General features: G+C 39.8%; 1 protein-coding gene across 1 annotated transcript; it reads right to left on the bottom strand.

Annotated features, from left to right (window-relative positions):
- Window positions 1-2,166: 2,166 nt before the first annotated feature.
- LOC101962313 (membrane-spanning 4-domains subfamily A member 12) lies at window positions 2,167-18,310 on the bottom strand. The gene is given in 8 exon segments (XM_078045002.1): window positions 2,167-2,528; window positions 2,531-2,567; window positions 2,726-2,836; window positions 6,854-6,970; window positions 8,665-8,721; window positions 9,296-9,433; window positions 14,461-14,709; window positions 18,217-18,310. Coding segments are annotated over 7 exon segments (771 nt in total). The 5' UTR covers window positions 14,704-14,709; window positions 18,217-18,310; the 3' UTR covers window positions 2,167-2,460.
- Window positions 18,311-22,871: the final 4,561 nt, after the last annotated feature.

Consider the following 22,871-nt stretch of genomic DNA (forward strand, 5'->3'; position numbering starts at 1 on the left):
CAGCTTCCTGTCAAGTTTTTTAACCTGTTAAAATTCCCTCATCTGAAAATGAAGCTAATAATAGCACCTACCACACAGGGTTGCTGTATTAAATCTGTTAATGTAGGTAAGAGTTTGGAATGTGACTGGCACCTAGAGCGAGCTAAATAGTTGACTATATTACTTAAACAAATTGAAAAATAGGATATATCTGTTAGAAATTTATCTTAAAAATAACTTTGCTGTGAATAACCATAGTCCCTAAAGGAAATGTCCCTTTTATAGTTGTTTGCTTTACGTGCTTGGATATACAACATACCATGCCCCCAGACATTTGGGAGGGCAACTGTTTAGTTTCTAGACCCTAAGACCACAATACATGCCTTCCCTTTTGCTGAGCTGCTGGTGACCCAGGCAGGGCTAGAACCTCAAAATGGTGTGACTCTCCCCTGACATAACATATCTGCTTTCTCAGATGCAAAAAGTCTGTTTTCTTCTGCTTCTCCAATGATTCTTATTTCTCGGCCTGTTCCTTCATTGTATATTTTTTCCTCATCTGACTTCTTGAATAATTTTAGAATTTCAAAAATGGATAATACTTGGCTGTTGTCAAACCATTTTCTCCTGATGCCTAATTTGTCCTTCATAACAACTCTACAGGATAAAGGCAGATATCTCATTTTTTTAAAAAAATCAGTTCATCTGTTCTTTTCCATTTTTCTCACTTTTATGAAGTTTAGATTTCACATGGAATTATTTTAATGATATTTTAAATGATGTCTTTGGTTTTCTTGTCTCTCTGCTATTTTATTATCCTCTCTAGAAAAATCCTAATTCGAGGTAGGTGCTTTTTCTGGATCTGTGTCTGGGCACCCAAGCTCTGGGAGGCAGTTTGTTTGAACTCTAAGTTTGTGGTCATCCCCTCAAACATGCCCTCAGCACAGCCCGGCAATCCTCCTGTTTCTCTTGCCATTTTAGTGTTCACTTCCATGACTTTTTGTCATTACCCATTTTGTTGGATATTCTGATTCTATTCGTGCTCTCCACTTGGACATGAGCTCACTTCTACTTTGACAGAGATGACAAGAGCCATGATATTGGAAGCTCCTCAGGTACTCACTACCCTCATGCAGACCTGTGGCTTTCTGCAACCATCACATCTTCCCTTCCTCCTTCTACAGCTTAGGTCATGTCCTCCACTGTGGGGAGCCATTATCACACGTGACTGGGCAACTCCGGGTTTGGGTGTGAGCCGCTGTGGCTAAACTGTGTCGTAGCTTTCCCGGCCCTCTCCTGGTGCGAGAGCCTGTCCGTGTGGGGGTGTGACTGACCACTGACCCTGGGGCCAATCACTGACCCTGACTTTGGAGTGCGGCCCCCCTCAACCTTCATTGGATGGAATTCTCCCCTGAATTTCTTGTTCCCCAATAAAAGGCCACCCCCCTGGCGTGCTCCCTCTCTCTCTCTCCTGCTAGCCCTGAGTAATCCCTGCTGCCCTACCGGGTGGTTCGAGGTGGGAGCCAGAGGGGGAGCCGTCTCGGACCTGGTCATAGGTAACTGAGTCTGTGTGTTTTATTTCGATCTCACTAGTTAACTTTTATGCCAAGAACCTCATTAATGAAACCAGTGCGCTGGTCGCATGGTGGACTCCACCTGTGATTTTGATGACTTAAAACAGTCATTTATCCCTTCTCTCTTACCTTAATTGTTCACGACCCAGGGGTTGAACCCAGGGGTGCTTAACCACTGAGCCACATCCCCAGCCCTTTTTTATTTTTATTTAGACACAGGGTCTCACTGAGTTCTCAAGTGCCTTGCTAAGTTGCTGAGGCTGGCTTTGAACTCTATATCCTCCTGCCTCAGCCTCCTGAGCTAGCTGCTGGGATCACAGGTGTGCGCCACTGTGCCTGGCTCCCACTGGCTTTTAAACGTGTGAATGTTTCTTCTACTTCAGAACCAAAAGGCCAAAATAGAAACAACAGCACCAACCCCATGCGTCAGCCTTGCCCGGCTGTTGGTCCGTTCTGAACAGAAAGGGGAGGCAGGGAGGAGTGAAGAATCTCCAGTGACTTGGACACGCTGCAGAGCATCATCAGAAAAGCTCTGCCAGTCTGCCTTGCAGGGTTTTGTCAGAGTGACTATACAACCAGTACGAGATCAGACAATTAAAAACAAACAAACAAGGGATTATGTTCATAATAGCATTTTATTGCAGAAAAGGTAACATCAACAGGAAAATATATGGCTTTCAGAGTTGAAGGGTTGTTTTTTTCAGTTCTCTGGTCCTTCACCCTTGCCAGTGTGGGGTACTGGTAAGTACAAGACAGTGACGGGGAGATATGGTTGTCATTAGTGATGCACAAATCTCAAATGCAGTCTCTGAAGATTCACAATCATCGTAGACAGTAAAGACCAGCTTCACAAGCAGTTTTTGCAGAGTAGTTTTACCCCCATGATATTGGCCCAGTGCCCCCATTTTCTTTAATATTTAGGGGCATAAACCGGGTACCCATCATTTCTCGGAGGAGCTGAGGAAGACTCTTGTGTCACGGGTTGTTTGCATACACAGCTGGAATGACCAGGACAGACTAGAAAGAATGAGTATAAACCAAGCAGTGCGGTTAGTACAGCCTATTCAGCCTTCTCCAGCCCCGTCCAACTCAGGGACAAAAAGTGCCCTTGTAAGTAAATCTGTGTCTCTCCAGCACATCTACGGGCTATTTTACAAAGAAGAGACCCAACTCACCCCACTGGTGTTGGTGACCATTTGCTTGGCAAAATGGGCTGTGGCACAAGTTATGCAGAACTCCAAGAGGGAGAAAATCATCAGCATGGCTGAAATTCCTTTCCCAGAAATCTGAAACCACAAACAAATACTAATCAGGAGGGCCTCACATGGGCTTTGACAAGTTATTGCTCATTAAAGGCAATATTGCTCATGCTTAACTGAAAATGATTTTCCCATTACCAGCAAGTGCTTATTTCAGGGGAATATGGATTTATTTCGATTTTTTTTTTTACAATACCAAAAGACTTCTTTTGGCCAGTAGACTGCTTTACTTAGAAATATTAGAAAAGAGATAATTTTTTTCCTTCAATGGTTTCCTCATTTCTTTTTTTTTTTTAATAAGACAGTCATTCACAAAAAGCCAGAAATATAGCAACTAATCCATTATCTCAAATGCTACTGTTTAGAAGTGACCAAAGTTAGCATGGGCGGCTATTATTCTGGCTCTGTATGAACAGGCACAAGGCAAAGAGAAGAATGGATGCATGGAGAGACAGCAAGAAAGGAAAAATAGTGAGTAAGAGAGGCAAGGAGAGTCAGAGAGAGGCTCTAAGAATTCATACTCTCTACTTTGAAATTAAAGTATTAAGTCTACTTAACTTTCAAAGAACAAAAAGAAGTCAAGTTAAACCTGTAAAACTAAAAAGATAGTTGTAAAGGAGATGAAGTCATTTGAAACCTGCACATTTCCATTTTAGACAGGATTAAAATGATTATTCAGATATGAAATATTGTGCTGTATCTGTGTAATAAGAATTGTAATGGATTCTGCTGTCATTTATTTTTTTAAAAAATCAATAAAAAATAATTAGTACGAAGAATGAAGGCGATTTTTATCTTTTCCTCTTTTCTTTTCACTTCCCAGTTTTTGGTGATTATATGCATGTATTTTTTTTTTAACTTGGGTGAAACAGTGAAGCATATATAATCAGTTCTGTAGTTGAAATTTCCCCAGTTGTTGAGTCTTAGTTGACCACTTAAGTGCTGCATTCTGAATTCTTAAGTTAACTCATCTGTGATTCAATGTCACATTAATTTTTTTTAGCACCAATGTCCATGTGTTGTCCCTTTACTGAGAGTATCTTCTTGTTGCCTTTATACCTCCACAAGACCTTGATTGGATATGGTATTCTGGCGTCATAACTTGTTTACATCAAAACCTTGTAAACATGGCCCCACAGTCTTCCCTCTTTGAAAGTCACTGTGGTAGAGTCTGAGCCAACCTGATTTCCTCATCTTGTAGGCAATTTGATCTTTCTCCCTAAAGCTGTAAGGAATTATTTTTTTTATATACCTTATAGCTTAACAAGGGGATAGCTATCTATCTCAATTATTTTACACCTGTCTTCCTAGAATTTTCTTATTTGTTTATAATGTTCAATTTTTTTTTCTTATTTCAGGAATGTTTTCATGATTGATAAATACTTTTTCCTCCCTGTACTATATGTTGGACTCTCTACCTCAGAGAGTCCAGTTGTGATGAGGTTGGCCCAGACTTGCCTGTGTTCCATGTTGACCATCTTTCCAGTGACTGTGCTCACATTTTGTTTCTCTACCATTTTTATTTGAGGCCGTTTCTCATTAGGTATTTGATATCAGGTACATGACTTCATTCTGTCGTTTTATTTTCAGTTAGATTTTCAAGAGCATAAAATGTACATGGGGAAATTGTCCTGAGGGTGGGGTGATTCTCCTTCCACGTTGGAAGAGGTAGCACGGGCATGCTGGGGTAGGACATGATGCAGCCCAGCCTGCCACATGGAAATCCCACTTTGTTGTTTATAGCTTCTATGTTTAGTTGAAAAACCTAACACAGATGCCTGGAAACCCAGATGTTGGGTCTGAGTCCTGTGATAGTCACTGAGTACTTTCACTATTCCTTGGGAGTGGAAATTGGATTAGAAATGGTGGATATAGCTTTCCTGGATTTACACCACAAGAATGAGGAAGCTCAGTGTTTTGTTTTTTTTCCATGTGGTTTATGTGACTCACGCCCTCATCAAACCAAGGTACATCTTATGAGGAAGAAGGAAGACATATGAATTCACATCCACTCTTATCATCTGATTGTTTAGTGTCCTAATGAGCTGCATTATGCCTTAACTAAAAATGGATAGTGTGTGTCTGTGGGTTTCTGCTGACTCACCAGCCAGATAGAATTTTCGGTCTTCTTTCCTCCCTTCCTCCCTCCCTCCCTCTCTCCCTCCCTCCCTCCCTCCCTCCCTCCCTCCCTCCCTTCCTTCCTTCCTTCCTTCCTTCCTTCAATCACGCTAATGGGCTTGGTTAATTTCCTGCCATTTTCTCAACCTTTCATTCTTAAAGTGAACAGATCCATATGGGCCTTGTATTTGTTCAGAGGGAGGGTGGGTGAATTTTCCTTGACTTGTATTTCCACTCTTTGAATCCAATTTGTTTTGCTTGTTGCTGCCTTTGACTTGAAGGCTTCAGTTGTTTTAGACACAATTGGTTTTTTTTTCCCCTGAATGCCTACCAGGCAGCTGTTTCCGGGAAATAGAGAGCTGAGCTAGTACTAAGACATGAACTTCACTTTCTCTCCTCTGAGACTCTGCTAAATGACTGGTTCCAGTGCCTGCCCCATGGCCAGAGGGGGATTCCATCCCGTGGATTACTGAGTGCTGTAGGAGGGCTTCTCCCATAAATCATTTGCTTTCTTCTTTCTCAGAACTCACGGCTGTCCACCTCAGTCTTTCCAACTCCAGATGGGAGCACACTGGTAAGGCTTCTTTGTATTTCTTGGCCTCTGTTCTTTCTTCAGTTTGGCTTCTTGGGGAGTGGATAAGAACCAGGACTAGGAGCTGTGCTTTCTCCACCATCTCGAGTCACATTGGATTTATTTCTGCACATGGATTCCAGGTTTGAAACTGAATTTTCAGTAAGGTTTTGTTCTTTTCATTTGACATTGTAAAATATGAAATTCATTTTCTTGCTGAAGTCCACCTTATTTACCAAGAGGTCCCCTCCTGTGGTTTGGATATGGCTTGAACCCCAAGGGTTCACATGCTGGAGGCATGGGCCAATCTTACATGGCAGGGGTAAGCACTGGAAGGTGGTGGGACATGAAGAGGTAGGGCCTAGTGGGAGGTGATTGGCTCAGGACTGCGTTTGTGAGGGTGTTAATGCTCATCTCCTGAGTGGATTAGGTCTTCTAGGAGAAGGTTAATTTTCACAAGAGCAAGTTGTTATAGAAGAGTGAGCCTGGCCCTTGGTGTCTGTCTGTCTCTTGTGCATTCTTTCCATGGGATGCATGGGATGCATGCTCCCATGCTGTCTTCCAATAGGCCTTCACCAGAAGCCAATACTGACACCATGCTCTTGGTCTTCCAGAATTAGCAACTAAAGAAACATCTTTTCTTTATAAGGTATCCAGCCTCATTTATTTAGTTATAGCAACAGAAAACAGACTAAGATATCACCTTACCTATATTCTTGCCTTATATGCCTTTCTCTATACTGCAAAAGACAATAATGAATTCAAAACACAAATATATTGTGTTACTGTGTTGCTGCATTCCTTATCTATGGTAACCATTCTGGCCCTCAGACCACCTGTTTCCTCCTGGGGTCAGAGTCCTTGCTTGGTCTGTATAAAGATCATGAATGGATGATTGCATTTGAACACATTCAGAGACATATACTTCATTTCAAAATGGCTTCACTTTCTGGGCTTCTTTAGTAAAAATTGGATGTCCTTGTCACTGTTATTTTCCTGTCCCTCATTTTAACCTAAAATAAAGAAGCAATCAATAGCTTCACATTCTTGTTGATACAGAATTTCAAATTGTTGGAAAATAATTTTGGGGTATTCTGAGGAGTGGGCCTATCCAAGACCTTCCCCTGAGTTCCTGGAATTAACAGTGGGATGGGCCAATCATGCTCCTTCTGCTTTAGTCTGTCTGCAGAGGCTTACCTCTCCCACTTTATCCTCCCAGCAAAACCATTTCTAGGAATGGGGCTGGGATAGAAGAAGAGATTTCCACTGGTGTTCCTACAGGGCAAGGAGATTAAAGACATAGACTCATTCTGTGGGAACAGAAAGCATAAATGTGGAGATTTCGGGACACTCACCACTGCCCAGTGGGCCTGAGAAGCGAGGCCATTGATGCACAGGTCCAGTAACAACAGAATCGCCCCAATTAGGGAAAAGATAGAACTCACAATGTTCATTCCCAGGCTGCTTTTTATCTAATGGAGACAACAGAAAAAATAAATTAGAGGATAAATAAAATTAAACAAAATAATAGTCTCAGTTTTATAGTTCTTGATCTTTGACATCTGTGGCAATTTTTGAAGTTGAAATGTTTCTTTTTACTGCATTTACGGGTGATTAACACCAAAATCACTCTGCAACCTCATTGTCAGTTCCTTCTAAAGAGCTGTAAAAAAATGTCAATGATATATTTTATTTGTATAAAAACCACATGCTTAATAACAACTTTATTTCCCTTTAAAAAAACAGAAGAACAAATAAACGTTTTTGGGTACTGGGGATTGAACTCAGGGGCATTGGTCACCGAGCCACCATTTTGTATTTTATTGAGAGACAGGGTCTCACTGAGTTGCTTAGCTCTTCCCTTTTGCTGAGGCTGGCTTTGAACCCGAAATCCTCCTGCCTCAGCCTCCCAAGCCGCTGGTATTACAGACATGCACCATTGCACCCAGCTACAAATAAACTTTAAATGGGCATTGTTCTGTGACAGGTGCTGTGTTAAATTTTTAAAATCATATTGTCACATTGAAATCTTACAGCCATGTCATGAGGTAGTGCGATGGCTAGTATAAAAGGCTATAGGTAGTATAGAAGGGAAAGTATATACCTCCAAAATTGTTGCTGATAGATTTAAGGGTTAATGAAAGCCTCAACAGTTCTCTAGTGACTAGATGATGAACTCCAAGTTTTTAAGGAGAAACCCTTTAGGTTTTTGTGAGTACTGGCACATGGACAGAGTGAAAAACTTGCCCTAGCTTTAACAATAGCATGGTGACACGTGACATAATAACTGTGAAACCCGTGCTCAGCTGACTTGCTAAGGAGGCACGTAAAAGATGCTTTATTTTGTTTCTGGATTACAAAAAGAGTGTTTGATCAGTTTGAGGCTAGCTTCAATTGTATTATAGTGTTTTGGTTTTGTCTAGTGGAACATGAACAATGGATTTTATGTCCCCACTTTCCCATTCTTTCTCTTTAGGCCTAATTGCATAATTAAGGTGATCTTGAAACCACCTCTGCTTTGGTTTTTGGTAAGTCAGTCTCCTTCTCCTGGTTGGTAATTCAATCAGGAAATTGGTATGCTGTGACCAAGGTATGCTGTGACCATTGGTATGCTGCCTCATTGATCTTTTTATAAGTTTTTCTTATGTTCTGCACTAGATTACTTTAATCCTGATTTAAAGAATTCTACAATAAAAACCCAATCTCAAGAAGAAATATGTGTGTGTGCGCGCACACACAAACATACACACACATCTGCACACACACACATCTGTACACACACACACAACCATAAGGTAGAGTTGAGAATAGACAAGTGAACATCCGAGACCTTTTTACTGAGGGGCAAGTAGGTATTTCCTGGTTCCTGGAGTTTTGTTGGGGGCGGGGTGGCCTTCTGCTGGTGAAGTTGGACTCAACTGAAGCAAAAAGTCTTTAGGTTAAAACTTAAGCCACCCTTATCTTTCCCATTTCCCATCCTTGTGAGTTCAAGAGTCAGGAAGTGGAGTTCTCACATTCCAATTTGCCTAAATTGGCAAATGGCGTGGACCACTCTTCCACATATTTTGAGAAAATGCATCTGTTCACACTTTCTGAATCTGCCTCCTCAATGTTCCTCTCCACTCATCTTTAAAGGGGTTTAAAAAGTAGAAACATTCCAACTTACCAGGCAAGGGGAGAATTCCTTGAATGTTGTTATAGAGAGTGATCCAGAAATAATGAACTGTAGAAATAGAAAAATTTATTTGTCAAATGGTGGATTCTCTGATTGTGCCTGGGAACTTCTCCTTACGTGGAAGGCTGGTACATCTACATTCACCTAATTTTATTCTCAAAATTGCCTGTTGTTTTTCTCAGTTTTCTTGAGTAACTTTATGAGTGATATGATTTGACTCTTCCCCACCCCTAAGATTCTTGCACATAAAGAACTCATTTTCCTGAAAGCTTTCCTTATTCAAAGATTCCTGAGATTATTGCCTAATGTTGTTTCCTGCTTTTTTTTAAAAAAATTATGTTTCCAATTATCTCCTTTTGCCACTCTCCACCCAACACACCCTTTTCTGTCTAAAATGTCATAGGGACCTAAAACTTTGGTTAGATTACTCGAGCTAAGTAAACTTTAAGATTCAAATGAAAAATGGGGAACAATGTTCCCCTTCTTTTTTAAGCCCAGAGATGTTATTTCTCTAAATCCTCCCACCCTCAGATACCTGAATTATTAAAAACTTAATAATATTAATATTACATGTAGGCTGAAGATGCCCAGGTAGCGACAGGTGTCCTAGCCATCTACTCACACAGATTCCACCCCAGAATGGATATCCACTAATAAAAGTGAAGGAGCCAAAACCCAAATATTGTGTAGTAGAGTAGCTCAAAAGGCCCAAAATAATTCCAAAGCCAATGTGCATTGATCCAATCACAATCTGGATTCCCTGAAAGAGAAAATAGGAATTTTACAATTACTTCTTCATTTTCAGCCTTTGAGACCTTATGGTCATTGCTGCTCCTGTTCATTTACCCACCACTTTGCCAGGTCCCATAGGCATCACTTGGGCATGCAGGTAAAGCAGGGGTTGGACGTGAGTGTTTTGATATACTCGAGAATAATGGGAGCAAAACTATCAGTGTAAAGCCTTGCTTGAGGTTTTGGAGGTGGCTTGCAGGGTGGCTGTAGGAGAGTACTTCAGAGAGCACAACTACTGATGCATCCATTAGCATCTTCTGGAAGCCAAAGACACTCAGAACAGAATAATACCATTACATGTGACTTTAGTGGCTCTCTTGCAAATAGAACAGTTCTCTGCTTGGATAATATCAGTTATGAGTAATTCATTTTCTACTTGATAATGTTATAATCACTTTATACGTATTGTTCCTTGTAATCCCACCAACCGCTGAAAGAGACACAGAAATATAAATAAATTAGGTGTCCAAGGTCAGGCAGTTAGTGAGGGACATATTTGGGAATTTCCTGCAGCAATTTGACTCCAGAGCTCACATTTGAACTCTTTGGCACTGACTCCTCCCACCCCCGAGGCTCAATGCAGGTCCATCTCTTCCACTAAGCCTTCTTGGTTACACCTGTCAAATTGACTTACTGTCTTTTCTTTCTCAATTTCTGTTGCATTTCTCTAATTGCTAAAGATATTGAACATATTTTTTGACCATTTGTATTTCTTCTTCTGTGAAGTGCCTGTTCAGTTCCTTTGCCCATTTAGTGATTGAGTATTTGTTCTGTTGGTGTTTTTTTGAGTTCTTTGTATGACCTGGAGATGAATGCTCACCTGAGCAGGTGGTAAAGATTTTCTCCCATTCTGTAGGCTCTCTGTTCATGTCATTGGTTGTTTCCTTTGTTTTTGAAGAAGCTTTTTAGTTTGATGCCATACCTTTTATTGATTCTTGATTTTACTTTTTGTGCTCTAGGAGTCTTATTGAGGAAGTCTGTTCCTGAGCTGACATAATGGAGAGTTGGGTTTACATTTTCTTCTAGTAGGTGCAGTGTCTCTAGTCCAATGCCTGGGTCCTTGATCCAATTTGAATTGAGTTTTTTGCAGGGTGGGTGGGTGATAGGGGTTCAATTTCACCATACTACATATGGATTTCCAGTTTTCCCAGCACCATTTGTTGAAGAGGCTACCTTTTCTCTACCTTTGTCCAGTATGAGTTGTCTGTATTTATGTGGTTTGTCTCTGTGTCTTCTATTCTGTACCCATTGGTCTACATGTCTGCTTTGGTGCCCATGCCATGCAATTTTTGTTACTATAGCTCTATAGTATAATTTAATGTCTGATATTGTGATGCTTCCTGCTTCAATTTTCTCGCTGAGGATTAATTTGGCTATTCTGGGTCTCTTATTTTTCAAAAAGAATTTCATATCTGCTTTTTCTATTTCTATTAAGAGCATCATTGGAATTTTAGTAGGAATTGCATTAGATCCGTATAGCCCTTTTGATAGTACGGCATTTTGACAATATTAATTCTGCCTATCTAAGAACATAGGAAATATTTTCATTTTCAAAGGTCTTCTTCAATCTCTTTTTTTAGTGTTCTGTAGTTTTCATTGTAGAGATCTTTCACCTCTTTTGTTAGATGGATTCCCAAGTATTTTGTTTTATTTTTTGAGGCAATTGTGAATGGGATAGTTTCCTGATTTGTCTTTCAGCTGATTCATCGATTCATCATTGGTATATAGGAATGCAATTGATGTGTGGGTGTTGGTTTTATATCCTGCTGCTTTGCTGAATTCATTTATGAGTTCAAGAAGCTTTCTGGTGGAGATTTTTTTGGTTCTAAGTATAGAATCCTATAGTCAGCAAACAGGGATAATTTGAGCTCTTCTTTTCCTATTCTTATCCCTTTACTTTCTTTCTTTTGTCTAATTGCTAAAACTACACTGAGATTCCATCTCACTCCTGTCAGAATGGCAATTATGAAGAATACAAGTAACATTCAATGTTGGCTAGGATGTGAGGGGAAAGGTACACCCAAACATTGCTGATGGGACTGCAAATTGGTGCAACCATTCTGGAAAGCAGTATGGAGATTCCTCAGAAAACTTGAAATGAAACCACTATTTGACCTAGTTATCTCACTTCTTGGCATATACCCAAAGGACTTAAAATAAGCACAACCACATCATTGTTTATAGCAGTTCAATTTATAATACTTAAGCTATGGAACCAATATAGGTATCCTTCAACAGATGAATGGATAAAGAAAATATGGCAAGTATACACAATGAAATATTACTCATCCATAAAGAAGAATGAAGTTCTGACATATGCAGTAAATGGATGGAACTGGAGACTATTATGCTAAGTGAAATATGCTAATCTCATAAAACTGAAGACTGAATGTTCCCTCTAATATATGGATGCTAACCCATAACAAGGAGGGTAGGGAGGAGGTATAAAAAGACATTCATTGGACTAGACAAAGGGGAATGAAGGGAAGGGAGGGGAGAGTAAGAAAGACAATAGAATGAACTGGGTGGAGCTTTTCTATGCTCATAGAAGAATACACAATCAGTGTAACTCCACATCATGTACAACCACAAGAATGGTATCTAAATTGGAATGGGTTGCACTCCATGTATATATGATATGTCAGAATACACCCTACTGTCATGTGAATCTAAAGCAATAAATAAATTCAACTCCCCCAAACATTTTTGTTGCATGTCAAGATATAAACACACCTTTTCACTTGGCTTTCTAGTCATTTATATCTTTTTTTTTTTTATTTCAGGTGCGCAACCATTTTCTTATCAGTCAAGAGACATATCCAAAGGCAAGGGACACCTCTTGTACTTTTTTGTACCTCTGGTCACACCTTTCTTTGTCCTGAGTAAGCATATACTTATGAGAAATGACAATTGCTAGATTGGTGCAAAAGTCAATGGAGTACTATGATTCATTTCTTCCCAATGTGCATGTCTTATCTAACCAGGAAGACTGCAAACACAGACACTTCTGTGTTTATGTCTTCAATAAATAGTGCATATAATTAAGTTAAATTAAAATTGGAACGTTTCATAAGCAAAGCTAAGAGATTGATATACTTTTGAATAATGAATTTCTTTGAGATTCTCATAAAAACTATGAACCCTTCAGTCTTGCCCATCTATGTACGTATGCCACACTTTGACCCATAGCTCAGGGAGATGATGAGCCTCTTTTAGTGAATGATACATCTCAGTTGAAGAACTCCTGCATGAGATTTTATCTTTGATTTCCACAAGTTCTTCTCATCAGTCCAATAGTCTACAAACTTCCCATCTTCATCCTAATTGTACCACGTACTGATCAGAATCACCTTAAACTTAACCACCTTTGTGCTTTCAATTCACTTTGCATTTTTGGCCACAGGACCACCTACAGTTCTGAGCTGACTGGTGTGGATGCTGTTCATCCCACCAGCCTTGGCCCCTGCATAGTTGTCATGAATGGAGCTGTGAGTGGCACACATGTGGAATCTTCATGGAGATGTAGCTTCTGCCAAGTGCCGTCGCTTTTAAAAAGTACTTTTATTTCACACCTCTTTGGTACCAGGCAGTGGTACTTCATTCCGTTCAGTAAAAGCCCAAGCCTCTGCCCTCCAGGTCCCACCAGGTCTGGCCCCTACCATGTCTCTGCCTCTCCTCCTGACCGCTCCCTCCCTTGCATGCTTTTCTCCTTTATTGGCCTCCTCCCTGTCCATCAAACTCATCACACACGTTTTCCTCTAAAGACCTTTATACTGGTTTCCCTCTTGCCCTGATATCTGCACGGCTCACCCCTAACTTCACGTCTGTGCTCAGATATCATGTTCTAGGGAAAGCCCAGGCTGGCCAGCTTGAAATAGCTCCTCCCTTATTTCCTGGTACTTCTGACCCCTTTTGCACTTTATTCTTTGTGTTTCTTTCATCTCTTTCCAGCACACTCCATGCTCCACTTCCTTATTATGTGTGCAGCGGATTTCCCCCACTAGGTGGTAGGTTCCCTGAGGATGATAATCCCAACTCCTCTGTGAGGTGCTGGTTTGTCCCATCTGTTCAGCAGGAAACGGGAACTTCCTCCATCTGGCAGGAGGAGCATTAGAGGGGCCACCTCCTCAGCTTAGATTGGCTGCCGGAGGGAGACTGAGGCTCATTATTAATTTCTTAAAATGGCTGAGACTTAAACTAGGTAGTAAGATGGCTAGAGGAGTTCTGGCACGCAATGGTGATTTAATTTTATTTATGGACAACTCTCGCTGTAGAGGTTGGAGCTGCACACAGCGGGAGATTCCATGCGGTTTGGTGGGATTGTGTTAGGATCTGGAAGAGGTCCCTGGAATGCTTGGCAAAAAGACTAGCAATTCTACCTGAGCAGGTGGAATCTTCACCTCCAAGTAGGGCATGTTTTCTAAAGTCTATGGAAATAAGACTGTGGGGGTTCAGTTCAAAGTAACCTTTGTAGAAATAAGGCATCGGTTAAGCCATAGCATTTTCAAGGGTACTGTGAGGGAAGCACTGCAGGTGATACACCTCGTAATTCTTTCACCCTGAGTCTGGGGAGACTTCCTGTTAGTAACTCCACTCGTTTTGGGGCAGCTACCACCAGTGAATTCACCTGTATGCAAACACCAGGCTTGTAACCATTCCAGAAGTCCGAGTGAGATTGTCTAAAAAGTTTTTTAACAAAGTGAGATCAAGTTAGAAGTAGTGATGCTCCCGTTGTATCAATATTACCGAGTGCCCCTGCTAGGGAGGGAGGGTCCTCTGTCAACCATTAGATTCTTGCTTGAATCTGAAATAAAGTGGACTTGGGGTAAAGTCTGTTTGCCGATTGATTATTTCTACCTGAAGGGGACACAGTTTCCAGAATACTGTTTAGAGCTCCTTAATAATTGAATGGTAAGTCATCTGCAGCTTACAGGTATAACAACAAACCAACCCTTGCAAATGCAAAATTAGAATTCTGGTAGCAAATGGACTCACCCCCAGTGTCTTTGATTCTTTGAAGTTTGTTGGTGCTGTTCCTGTAGCTGGACTTATCATTTGTACGTTTCCTTGACCCAGCTGATTGCTAGGAATGATTCCCGGAGATGCAACGAAGTAAGGCTGCCCACCTTGAGCTTGGTTTCCCGGGTTTATTGGACTCGGATGTTGCTGAGACCCAGGAGACCCGTAGCTGCTTGACGGGTAAGGATTGGGGGTGGTTTCACGTGCTCCAGGGTACATTGTTACCTGGAATGACATCGTTATGTCCTAAGTATTACAAAACACACTCAAGTAATACATTAATGCAGAAAAGAAATTGAAGGACACCTCGTCAAATGTCAATTGTCTATCCAAATGGAAGAGGGCGAGTTAGCAGCAGAAAACAAGCAACGAGGCTCACATAAATGAGATTCTCATTTGACTTTGGAATCTTGTATGTCCTGTGGTTTGGAGGAAGTGAAGCAGAGAGGGATCTATTTTGTAGTTCTTTCTATTTAGTTGTGCGTGCACGCGTGCGCTTTTCCTGAGTTCCTTGCTTCTGAAGAATAGCAGGAGGGAAGGGACTGGGGTCGATAGAGTAATGTCCCTTCTCCCCTCTAGAGATGTCCACATCCTAATGTGGGAATCTGGGAATATGTTAGCCTGCTTGGCACAGGAGAAGTAAGGTGGCAAATAGAAGTAAGGCTGTTCAGTTGACCATGCAATAGGAAGATTGGGTGGGCACAGTCTTCAGGACCCTTAAAATTGAGAGAGGCAGAAGAAAATAAAAAAAATAAAAGACAGAGCAATGATGCAGGTAGGGTCGGCAGGATGTGATAGGCTCACTCTGAAGATGGTGAAGAGGTCATGAGACAAGGAAGATGGATCCCTCCAGAAGGTGGATAACAAGGAAGCAGATGGTTCCCTGGAGCCCCCAGAACAAACCTTAGATCGGCAGACGCTTTGCTGATAACTCAGTGACTTACAGAAAGGCCAGATAAAATTTTACGTTGTTTTAGGCCACCAACTTTGTGACGTTTTGTTAGACTAACAATTAGAAAACTGTGCAGGGCCAGTTGTATGGTGTGCAGCTGTACCTTACCATACAACTGGCAGTCTAGGGTTCAAATGATCCATAACTGGAAAAGTAGATGACTCATTTATGGACGCTCATGTTGATTTTCCTTTTCTTTAAGGAAAATATTCTTGAGATTCTTTCTTCGTGTTTCTGTTCTTCAAGAAATAAAGCCTAGAGCATCTCAGTCCCTAGGTAGCTGAGGGAAATCTTGTTGAAAATAAGTCAACATAATTAGACAGGGACAAAAATCATGGTTAATTCTTGAAAACAATCACGACACACAAAAACTCCTCTTCAGTAACCTTAGATTCCTTTTCAGAGACCTTCTCTGCAAACTTTTTTCTTGTACTTCACAGATTCAAGAAAACAGGAGAAAGGAATGTCTTTGTCCTTGGCATGAGGTAGAAATCGAAGGAGTCCCTATTATGCCCTATTCGAGCACGTCACCACTGGCATTTGAACAGGGTCACTTACTCAGATGATGGACTCATAGAATCACAGCTACATGGGTTGCTGCATTATTGTTGCGTGTGCATACAGTTTATTGTCTCTTTCTTTATGAGACCCCATAAGGTAGATAATAATATTATTCCTATTTCACAATGAGAGAATATAATGGACTTATCCATTCCCTTGGCATCTCCACGTCTGTCTGTCTTCCTTCCTCCCTCCCTCTCTCCTACCCCCTTCCCTTTCTTTTTTTCCTCTGCTCCAAGCTCCGTTCCCATCTCAGAAATTTATCTGGATTTTATAATTACCTGTTGCTTCCTTTCACAGTCCTTATTATAAGCTGCTCATATGGTAGAAAAAAAATGAAAAAAAAAAGTTGAAAAATCAGTGGAAAGGGAGAAAACACACTTCTGAAATGTCTGATTATAAAAAAGATTACTTTTTGGAAATGGGAACAAATTGTAATCCACAAAAAAATGTATTAAGCAAGGAAAAAAGAAGAGTTCCACACCTGGGATTCTTGGAGTCTCTCTAACTCTCACATAACAGCTGAGAATACGAGTTATGAATCCTGATGTTCTGGAGTCTGTGGATAAATGTTGATCCAACTCTTTCTTTTCTTATCTGCAACCTGCTACTTCACTAACTCTGGGGCTGTGAGAGATTTTCTTAACTAAATCCTTGTTAGTTCTCGTGTCTCTGTTGTATAAAGACAGATGATGCTATTTGAAAAGACTTGTGCAAAGATCAAATAATCACACTTTTCATAAAACCATTGCAGCAATGCAGACATAGAAGAAGTGTTTGATTAAAGGTATTAAGCTATTATTTTATTATTAGAATCTACAATCTTCTTTCTTGTTTGAAGAAGAGGATTGTGCATATGAAAAGTTTTCCTAAGCGATTGAACTTCAGAAGGTCAATGCTAGGAGGAAAGAGATTAGAGATGGTGTTGGGGGTACAGTAGTTAACCAGAATCAGAATGATCTTGAGCTTTTAATAAATGCACAATTAAGTGGTTGTCCTGTGTTTCTGTCTGTATGGGATCTTATTACCTTCCTGTTTGCTGTTGACTATTTTTATTTTGTTTCTTTCTGAAAATTGATAAGAAAAATTTAAGACTTTCATTTATCAGCCACTTCTCATTTTTTTATCTGCTATTTAGTTTCTGGACAAAGACCTATACATTTTGTTTAGACCTAGATTATTAACACCTGGCTCTATAAAGATTATGGTTAGTCTCAAAATGTGTTTTTGCCAGGCCAAGTTATGGTTTTAGATAAAAGATTAAAGAGCCTGTTTTGATACCTTTGTTTTATGACCTGACGACTTACTGTGCAAATAGCTAAATGCTCCGGGAACTGAAATGAGGGTAATCCCGTAAATGATGAAAAGAAAAAGGAAGCCAAGGAAGAGACTCTTTTTGTGTATTTCAGCCACTGGTTTAGCATGATTTTTCTCTTGACAAGTCAAGATACTTGCCTCCAGTTATCTCTCTTCTAATATGAGAACAACTGCAGTTGTTTTTAAGCACAGGGAACATACAACTATAAGGTCTAATGAAATTAAAGTTCACAGCCACAGCAAGAGGAGAAAAACTTGCCAATTTGTTTTATGTCTAAATAATTTCAAACAAAATTGCAAAATCTTACTTTTTTCTAGCTTCTTTTGACCCCCCTTCTGTATTAACTTTACTTTTAACACACTGAAAAGGATTCCTATCTTTTAGAATATATTACAGTATATGGTGAAACAGCACACCAAATCGTTCCCACAGAGTCACTCAGTACATCCAAAAGTAGACAAGTCTATGAACTTCCACAAGTAAACAGGCTGACCTAGTGAAAAAGAATGGTTTTCCCCACCTAATTTTTTTTTTCCAGAAAGAAGCAGCATCTTAGTTAAAAAATTTGTTAAAACCCAAGTGCTACCTTATTTCTACTGTGATAGCCACATTACCATCAAATGCCTCCCCTTGTTGGTTAATATCCACGGAATTGCATACTTCTGAACTTGCTGTTTTTGACAAGTCTTTGACATTTTTTTCTTTAAGTACCTTTTATCTGTCTTTCAGTAACTGACTTCCTTTTTATTCCTCTCCCATTTCACTCTGTCCTGTTCCATTTCCCTCATCGTTTCTGTCCTGCTCATTTAATCTATTGGACTCAGCAGAGAGTCAAGAATTGGCCCTCTGCAGCTGCAGCACACCATGCAGCTGAGACCCCCCCGGGGCAGAGGCTCCTTACCTTAGGTGATGTGACTGAGGCACAGAGACAGGCAGAGCTATTCAGAGGACTAACTCGGTTCCTTTGGCCCCTCTGTGTTCTTGCTTGGTCTCTGACACACGCTCTGTTCCAGTAACAGATATTTACTTGGATTTTATAAGCACCTTTTACTTCCTTGCTTCTAATCATCCTGTCTCACATATTTGTGTAAATTCCAAAGTCCTTTTATTGCCCACTGTTTCACCCCAACTGAATGCACAGGCCCATTTTTTTTACATTTTGGAACATGTTCCACTGTCACCCTCTCTTCCTATTTATGCCAGAAGCCTGTTTTGACTCTTCCAACAGGTCAATCTTCATTTTTCCAGCCCCCCACCCCCGGGCTTTCTGACACTCTTCAGTGGAATATCATGTTGCATTTTAATTCCTTTAAAGTAAATAAACAAAACAGCAAAATTTCGAAACTTAAGAAGGGGGAGGGCGGGGAAAGGACCTACAATCCCAACACTAAGCATAATTAATAATATTATTCTATTTAGACTTGTAAATTTAGTATTTAAATATGAATTTAACAGACAAGGTTTTGTCCAATTAGGTTATACCATATATGCATGTGTATATCTGTATATAGATACATATACTATTTTAACCTAATGTATAACACCTTTTCATGTCAATAAACATATACTAAATTAATGGAGTAAGTTCATTAATACAGCTCTGCCTGTCTCTGCACCCAGATCAAAATGAGCCTGGTCTAGCTTTTGGGTTCCTGCTGCATTCTATTCTACAGACTGGAGAGTTAAACCCATTCTAGACTTGAAGGTCTCTTTTGCCTGACTGACTCTTATTTCTTCAGCCATCTTCTGGCTTCCAAAAGGGCAGGAGACATAGCATCATTCCACCATCTCTTTTTGTATCACCAGCATAGGAGCCTACTTGTAAAACTGAATTAAATGTTAATGAAAAGTGACCAAGGGTATTTGACATTAAATTTTAAACAAAATGTTTACTTTCTTTTTATAAAAAAAAATGAGAGAAAACTCTTCTAAACAAGTATGGAACTCATTATTCAGAATTCTGAGACATGGGCTACCAGGATTTATAAATGTTTTAGAATTTATTTTTTAACCTTTAGTGATCTCACTAACTAGCTGGGAAAAGTGATACCTTTGGATACATCCTATGGAGTTCTATTTGTATGACTGGAAAAGATCTCTAGAGATACATGAAAATGATGCTTCAGGTAAGGAACCTCCAACCGAAGAAGGAATGTGGAATCATGTTGCTGTTATTATTACTACTGTGTTATTGTAACACAGCTAACATTTATTAAGGAAATATAAGTTGACAGACCTAGTTCTCAATTAACTTTCTTAAAGCGGGTTACAAAAAAGTAACTTTCCCAGGATCATACATTTAGTTAGTGCTGAAGAATAAAGTACCACAAAGACCACTTCTATATAGGTTGTGACACCTTTCATACCCTTATTGCAAAACTGAGTTACGCTCTGTAGAAAAAGTGAGCATTAATCCTTTAAGCATACAAACATTTTTCCTGTCAACATTTTTGGATGGAAATCTCTCAATAGGTTTCGTATTTTTCTAAAACAGGGTAACTAGGCAAGAGGTCAAGCCTGGCAGCTCAGATGTGCCCACACCATAGAACCCAGGCTACAGTAGGCCTGACCCTCCCACACTGGACCACCCCTTCTGACCAGCAGACTACCGGGGAGGTCAAGCCAGGAGGCCTAGATCCTCACACACTGGGCTGTGCAGGACCCAGGCTCACAGTAGGCCTGGGTCCTTCCCTCTCCTGATGGGCACATGCCTGAACCCAGCCTCTGGCACAGGCTGCCCCTTCCAACCAGCAGACTACTGAGGGAGCCCGGCCCAGCCCAGGTCCACCCACAGCGATTTGCGCTGGACCCAGGTCCAGGGTAGATCCTAGTTTGCTCCCCCCACCCCACCTGGGAGCCTAAGCCTAACCCACTTCCATCTTGGGACATTGTAGTCATCGCCATAGCCTTCCCCACACAGTAGCCTCTAACTTTGTGACAACAGACAGGTCATAGAAGCAGATGCATCTCAGAATTTACAAGTCTAAAGAGAGTGTGAGGCCCACCCTTTCAGCCCCATCTCTGTAAGACATTGCTTCCATCTTGGGGCACCTTAACTATTATCTTGGCTATTGCCACCTTTAGTTGTAGTAGCACACATTGAGGGACACCAGCAGGGTCTAGAAACCCAACATCAAGAAGAGGTACAGACAATCTGAATGGGTACTATAAGAATATAGGGAAAAAACTGTAATATCTCAGATCCACACTGCAAGAAAGGAAGACACATAGAAAACATAAAAAACAAGGGAGGAAAGTGCCCCAAAACAAACCAGGATATGCTAATAACAGAACCTATGGACAGCAAAGTTGATGAAATGTCAGAGAAGGAGTTCAGAAGGTTCATAATTAAAATGATCTGTAAATTAAAGAATGACCTAAATGAGCAACTACAGGCAAAAATTGATCACTCTAACAAAGAGATAAGAGAGCAAATACAGGTAGCAAAAGATTACTTCAAGAGAGATATAGAGACTCTGAAAAAAAAAGCAGAAATCCTTGAAATGAAGGATACAATAAATCAAATAAAAAACTCAATAGAAAGCATAACCAACAGACTAGATCACTTGGAAGAAAGAACATCAGATAATGAAGACAAAGTATACAATCTGGAAAATAAAGTGGATCACACAGTGAAGATAGTAAGAAACCATGAACAGAACATCCAAGAATTATGGGACAGCATCAAAAGACCAAATCTAAGAGTTATTGGGATAGAACAACATATACCAAGCTCTGAAAGAAAATGGATGCCAACCAAGAGTCTTATATCCAGCAAAACTAAGCTTTAGATTTTATGATGAAATAAACACCTTCCATGATAAACAAAGTTAAAAGAATTTACAACTAGAAAGTCTGCACTACAGAACATCCTCAGCAAAATATTCTAAGAAGAGGAAATAAAAAACAATGATGAATATCAGCAGAGGGAGGTATTACACTAAAGGAAAATTTAATCAGAGGAGAAACCAAGTTACATTAAATACCAAAAATAAACAACAATGGCTGGGAATACAAATCACATCTCAATAATATAACCCTGAATGTTAATGGCCTAAACTAATCAATCAAAAGACAAAGACTAGCAGATTGAATAAAAAAAAAAGACCCAACAATATGCTGCCTCTAAGAGACTCATCTCATAGGAAAAGACATCCATAGACTGAAGGTGAAGGGTTGGGAAAATCATACCACTTACATGGACTGCAGAAGCAAGCAGGGGTTTCCATCCTCACATCAAATAGACTTCAAGCTAAAGTCAATCAAAAAGGATAAAGAAGGACTCTACCTACTGCTTAAGGGAACCATATACCAATAAGACTTAACAATTATAAATATATGTTCCCCAAACAATGGAGCATCTACGTCCATCAAACAAACTCTTCTCAAGTTCAAGAGTCAAATAGACCACAACACAATAATTTTGGGTGACTTTAACACATATCTTTCATCACTAGATAGATCTTCCAAACAAAAGCTGAACAAAGAAATTATAGAACTCAATTATACAATCAATAACTTAGACTTAACTGACACATGTAGAATATTTCATCCTTCAAGAAGAGAATACACTTTCTTCTCAGCAGCACATGGATCCTTCTCTAAAATAGACCATATACTATGCCACAAAGCAACTCTTAGCAAATATAAAAAAGTAGAGATCCTACCCTGCATTCTATCAGATCATAATGCAATGAAATTAGAAGTCAATGGTAAAATAAGAAATAAAAGCTATTCCAACTCTTGGAAACTAAATAATATGCTGCTGAATAAACAATGAGTCAGAAGACATCAAGGAGGAGATTTAAAAAAAATTAGAGGTGAATGAGAGCACAGATACAATATATTGAATTCTCTGGGACACTATGAAAGCAATTCTAAGAGGAAAGTTCGTTACATGGAGTTCATTCCTTAAAAGAAGAAAAAGTCAACAAATAAATGACTTAATATATCTCAAAGCCCTAGAAAAAGAAGAAAAACTCTACATCAAAAGCAGTAGAAGACAGGATTAATTAAAATCAGAGATGAAATTAAAACAAAAGAAACAATTGAAAAAAATGACAGGACAAAAAGTTGGTTCTGTCATAAATAAACTAAATAAAATTGACAGACCCTTAGCCATGCTAATGAAGAGAAGGAGAGAAAAAACTCAAATTACTAACATATGTGGTGAAAAAGGAAATATCACAACAGACACTACAGAAATAAGAAGGTAATTAGAAATTAGTTTGAAAACTTGTACTCCAATTAAATAGAAAATATCAAAGGCATTGACAAATTTCTAGAGTCATATGATTTGCCCAAATTGAATCAGGAAGATATACACAATTTAAGCAGATCAATTTCAAGCGATGAAATAGATGACACCATCAGAAGTTTACTAGTCAAGAAAAGCCCAGGACCAGACAGATACACAGCTGAGTTCTACAAGACCTTTAAAGAAGAACTAATACTAATACTCTTCAATTTATTCCAATAGAACAAGAGGGAGTACTTTCAAACTCATTTTATGAGTCAAATATTATCCTGATTCCAAAACCAGGCAAAGACACATCA

The sequence above is a fragment of the Ictidomys tridecemlineatus genome, chromosome 4, assembly GCF_052094955.1.
Source record: "Ictidomys tridecemlineatus isolate mIctTri1 chromosome 4, mIctTri1.hap1, whole genome shotgun sequence".
NCBI lineage: Eukaryota > Metazoa > Chordata > Mammalia > Rodentia > Sciuridae > Ictidomys > Ictidomys tridecemlineatus.